General features: G+C 44.9%; 1 protein-coding gene across 1 annotated transcript in view; it reads left to right on the top strand.

Annotated features, from left to right (window-relative positions):
• Positions 1-4967, top strand: part of LOXHD1 (lipoxygenase homology domains 1) — a 156175-nt gene that overhangs the window by 142091 nt on the left and 9117 nt on the right. The window contains exons 22-23 of the mRNA XM_019518294.1: positions 1085-1223; positions 2885-3046. Coding sequence (XP_019373839.1) covers positions 1085-1223; positions 2885-3046 — 301 coding nt within the window. The remainder of the gene's footprint in view (positions 1-1084; positions 1224-2884; positions 3047-4967) is intronic.

The raw sequence follows: 4967 nt of genomic DNA, 5'->3' as shown, positions 1-4967 counted from the left end.
GGGGAGTTTCAGCTGATGATTTCACCTGGGGTCATTTTCATGGGGAGAGAAGTAAACCTGGCTGCAAACAGTTTAGGGCTTCATCGGTTAAAACGGACACCTCGAGCAAGGTTGGGAGCCCGTGTAGACCCCAGACCTCTGGTCCAATGTAACCCTGGCAGAAACTCAATTTAGTAAGCGGGCTACAGCTTAGTGCATGTACTCATGTTTCCCAGTGCTCCCAAGGTGCTGCCTCTTGTGGAGCACACTCCAGCAGTTAAGAAGTGACCATGGGTAATGGTAGTTGGGGTTCACATTTAATGGAAAGAGCACACTGAATCCTGCTAGGTGCAGGTGGGGGGGGTAGCCATTCTTGGCTATAGCCACGAACCAGAGCTGTGTGGGGCCTAACTCCGCCGCACATCTGTGCACATCTGTTCTGCAAATAGTGCTTGCTGTCCCTCTGTGAGGAGCACCAACAAGTCCCACCAGCTCTCCCAGGTGCTTTCTCCACCCAACAGTGTTATTTCAGTCTTGACTGAGGCATATCCAACTGGCTGTCACACAAGCCCCGTATTTATCTAGGCGTGATATAATTAGATCCACTGCACCAGCATGGAAACATAAATATCTGTCTTTTGCCTACTGACAACATTGTGGCCTTCTGTCTCCTCATACCCCCTCCTGAACAAAAGGGGACAAGATTATCCTCTGCACCCCATCTCTAGAGAGCCGCTGAGAAACAGGAATGCCCCAAACCACTGCCCTTTGAATTCTTTGAAAGATAAGAAAACTTTAATTCCAGAAAGCAACATCCAGCCCTGGTAGTTAAACACCATAAGCCTACTGTTATGTTTTCTGTTTGTGCCATGCCTGGGGTGAAATCCTGACTCAGAAGCCAAGGGTAGAAGTCACATCACTTTCAGCAGATCCCAGACTCCATCCTTGGTTTAGCTTGCAGGTGCCTTGTAGTCTAGAGTGACCAATATTAAGAGAAGTTATCTACACACCAGAGAGACAGTCACTTAGATAAGACTCTGGCCATAGTCCTAGGTGCACCTGCTCTGACAGCTATGGGAACTGTGTGCTTTTTCTGCATTTAAAGCGTACGAGATCGTCACCATAACAAGCAACAAAGAGAATTCAGAAACCAAAGACGATGTCTGGATCATCTTAGAAGGAAGGAAGTGCCGCTCAAAAGAATTTGTCTTGGAAAATTCTCCGAAGAGAAAGAGATTTGGAAGGTATGAAAGGGAGATCTCAATGGCCAAGCAAACAAAGCCCTCTCCCCTCCAGGGGATCCAGATCAGCTTTGTTCAAGCAGTTCCTCTCTTCTCCCAGAAGATACCACTGGTGCTGAAGGAGAAGGAGGGGTGGGGGTTAATGTTTGGTTTGTCCATGGTGACCAGATGCTAAAGCAGCTTTCAGAATTAACAGAAAAGCCATCTGGTGCGAGGGAGCGAGTCCTTCCCATAATTACATCTGAGATTTACCAAAACTGTAATACTTCTAGGGCTTGCCTGATGAAGCAAAAGGGACCCCCAGGTAGCTAAGTTGGGAGGAGTGGCAGGAAGCTTATCTTAGCAAGAGGTGTTTTTAGCTTAGCCTCCAAAAAGGTTGGGGGGGTGGGGAAGCAGAGAAAGAATAAGTGTAATTCCAGCCTACGTGTTCAGTCTGACCTAACAAGTCCAGTCTTTGGTTTAGATTAAGAGAGCTCTCATTACAAACAGTGAATCGTGCACCTATGGACTGGGTAACCCTTAAGGTGCCTTCCAACATATGACTCTTTTTTGAGTATCTCCTAAAAGAGAGAGAGAGAGAAAGCTGTATACTGAACATGGGAATGGGAGCTGGTATGTGTAGTGAATAAGATTCCTTCTTTCCCTATTTGCACCTGAGCACACCAGCGGGCCAAACCATGCCAGTTGTAACTAGACATGAAATGAGATTTTGGTTGAGTTTTGTTTGTGGATGCTATATACAGAGCATACCTGCCTATAGACCATAAGGCAAAGAAGATCTATACTAAGACCATCAGGATATATGACCCTATGTCTGTCTGTTGTGTAGGGAGGACATGTCTTTCTTCCAGGATCTCATGAGTCCCTTGCAAGACGGGCACTCTTCTAAGTTACCTTGATTCGAAGGTCAGGGGCTACAGTACATAAATGCCTATTTGAAATATCAAAGGTCAAAAAGAACAGGTCAGTTGGTCCTGCTCTGAGCAGGGGTTGGACTACATGTGACCTTCTGAGGTCCCTTCCAGCCCTCGTTTTCTATGCTTTTATGGAAGCTCTTGCTTTTGCAACAGTTGGGTACAGTGGAGTTCAGAGGAAACAACTTCCTCTGAAGAATAAATCATTGGCCAACCCTTGAGGACTGGATAGTGAACAGACTTATGGTTTAAAAAGGCAACTATAAAAACTACGTAGGATACCCTAGAGAGGAAACAGCAATGTTTGCCAGAGACTGGTTGTTTGTCTAAGCTGTTTTCAAGACGGCCTTCTAAAATTGGGCTGAGTTAGCAAATTTAAAGTCACTATGATTGCTAGATGTATAACAGATAAAGAGTCTGTCAAGAAAAATGAACACTATAGGGGAAATTAGTCATTCTTTAGCTTTATCTATAACAAGGCAAATTGATTTCTTATGTGAAGCAGCTCAAGTTTATCCTGGAAAGTCCTAGTGGCAGTAATTTAAAGCATCGCCCTAATCAGGAAAAATACTGAATTTAAATACAGAAATTATACTTTGCGCTAAATAATTGCAGGTTAAATCAAATGACTTTAAATGAAAGCTTATCTTCTATCTTCTCTAGCCATGTGCAAATTACTTAATGTCCATATGAGGCAAGTTATTGCCTGTCTCCGAGAGAGTAATTGAAGCTGTTCTGTGTTTCCTGCAGAGGAGCAACAGACATTTTTCAGTTTTCTTCAAAGAATGTTGGTAGCATCGCCGCCATCTGCGTTGGTCACTGTCCAAAAGATGGAAAAAAGTCTAGTGCAAAAGCTGATGTGTACTGGCATGTCGAAGAGATAATCGTAACAGAGATGGAACTTTGCAACAAGTAAGTATCTTCCATCAAAAATGGATGGACCGCACAGAAGAAAGCTGCCTAAAGGCAGAACGGCATAGGGAACTCAAATAGCACTGCAGCCCTCCGGTGAGGTACTATGTAATCAACCTTTCCCAGCCACACATATTAAGACTGAGAATATTTTTAAAACTAAAGGCAAGAAAGTCAAAGTGTTTAGGGATGCAGCGTGCCTGGCTATTCTGTATGAATCTCTCTCCATTTATTTGAGATACTTGCATGCCCAGTGCTGTGCACAGGCATGCTAACTAACTGGCATCAATTTTGCAGTCACTGCACACCTAATGTTAAAAATGCAGACCCCAGTCGGATTTTTGCAGGCCATTGCGCAAAGATTTCCCTTTGACAAACTGCTGCAAAAGTGATGTTCAGAGATGTAAATGCTGAACAAACACCCGGCTGGCGACTGGACAGACACCTGGCTGGGGTCATCTGACCCCAGCACTCTTTCCTGCTCAGGGCAGGGGATCAGACTCAGTGATCTAATAGATCCCCTCCGACCCTAAAATCTATGAATCTGTGAACAAGGGCCAAACACTCATATTCAGATTCCTTCTCATATATCATCTTCAGCTGAAGGTGAGTCCTTGACATATGGCCGCTATGTTTTAGGGGCCATCCGCAAAAAACAAAAAAGTGTTTCTTAGCATCTGGTTTCTGCACCATCTAGTTTGCACTATGCAAGCCCAGGACCCTGCTTCCAGCTTCTGCAGCCACCTCTATATGTAAAAGCAGCATTTGCTCTGAACCCTGAGGACAGATTTCACAGCAGGGGTACAGTTTCAGAATTGCTAACTCCAAATACCACAAATTCATAAGATTGGCTTAATGTTTTTTTCCCTCAAGACAATTTTTGTACTCTCTGCCTGTTGGTTTTAAGCCATCAGCATACAGATGGGCCACATTTCTGGGCCTCTCCATTGCAACTCTGTTGGCCGGAAAACTAATCTTTTTAAAAAAGAGCGGAGATTCTCACCTAATCACAATTTGACAAGCTGGGGCTTTCAGGAAAATGCCACATAGCACAACAGTGTGCCCTTGTGGCCAAGAAAGCTAAAGGCATATGGGCTGCATCAGTAGGAGCATTGCCAATGGATGAAGGGCAGTGATTCTTCCTCTCTATTCAGCACTGGTGAGGCCACATCTGGAGTCCTGTGTCCAGTTGTGGCCCCCCACTATAGGAAGGATGTGCACAGATTGAAGAGAGTCCAGCGGAGGGCAACAAAAATGGTTCAGGGGCTAGGGGACATGACTTCTGAGGAGAGGCTGAGGGATCTGGGCTTATTTAATGTAGAGAAGAGAAGACCGAGGGGGGATTTAATAGCAGCCTTCAGCTACCTGCAGGAGGGTTCAAAAGAGGATGGAGCTGGACTGTTCTCAGTGGGGGCAGATGACAGAACAAGGAGCAATGGGCTCAAATTGCAGCAAGGGAAGTTTAGGTTGGATATTAGGAAAAACTTTCTCACAAGGAGGGTAGTAAAACAGGTTCCCTAGAGAGGTGGTGCGATCTCCATCCTTGGACGTTTTTAAGACCCAGCTAGACAAAGGTTTGGCTGGGACTATGTAGTTGGGGATGGTCCTGCTTGGAGCAGGGGGTTGGGCTAGATAACCACCTGAGGTCCCTTCCAACCCTCATTTTCTATGATTCTTGGGAAAAAATGCAACTTTGGGTAACCTTATAGATTGGAGAGAGTTAATCTGTCTTGTTGGGAAGTATATTCCCACCCAGAGTATAGGCTGCAATCTCGTTGGAATTTCTCATGTGCAGACTTTCTTTCCAAAGGAGAGCGAGTATTTCTTTGGCTTCAGAAGCTATTTGGAACATCATGAAGCTTGAAATATAGTGCTAGAACTACAACAGCTCATCCCTTTTTATTTCATACACACACTACAA

Source organism: Gavialis gangeticus, unplaced genomic scaffold (genome assembly GCF_001723915.1).
Source record: "Gavialis gangeticus isolate Ggan-Ray unplaced genomic scaffold, GavGan_comp1, whole genome shotgun sequence".
Taxonomy (NCBI): Eukaryota; Metazoa; Chordata; order Crocodylia; family Gavialidae; genus Gavialis; species Gavialis gangeticus.
This window is presented reverse-complemented; position numbering and strand designations above follow the sequence as displayed.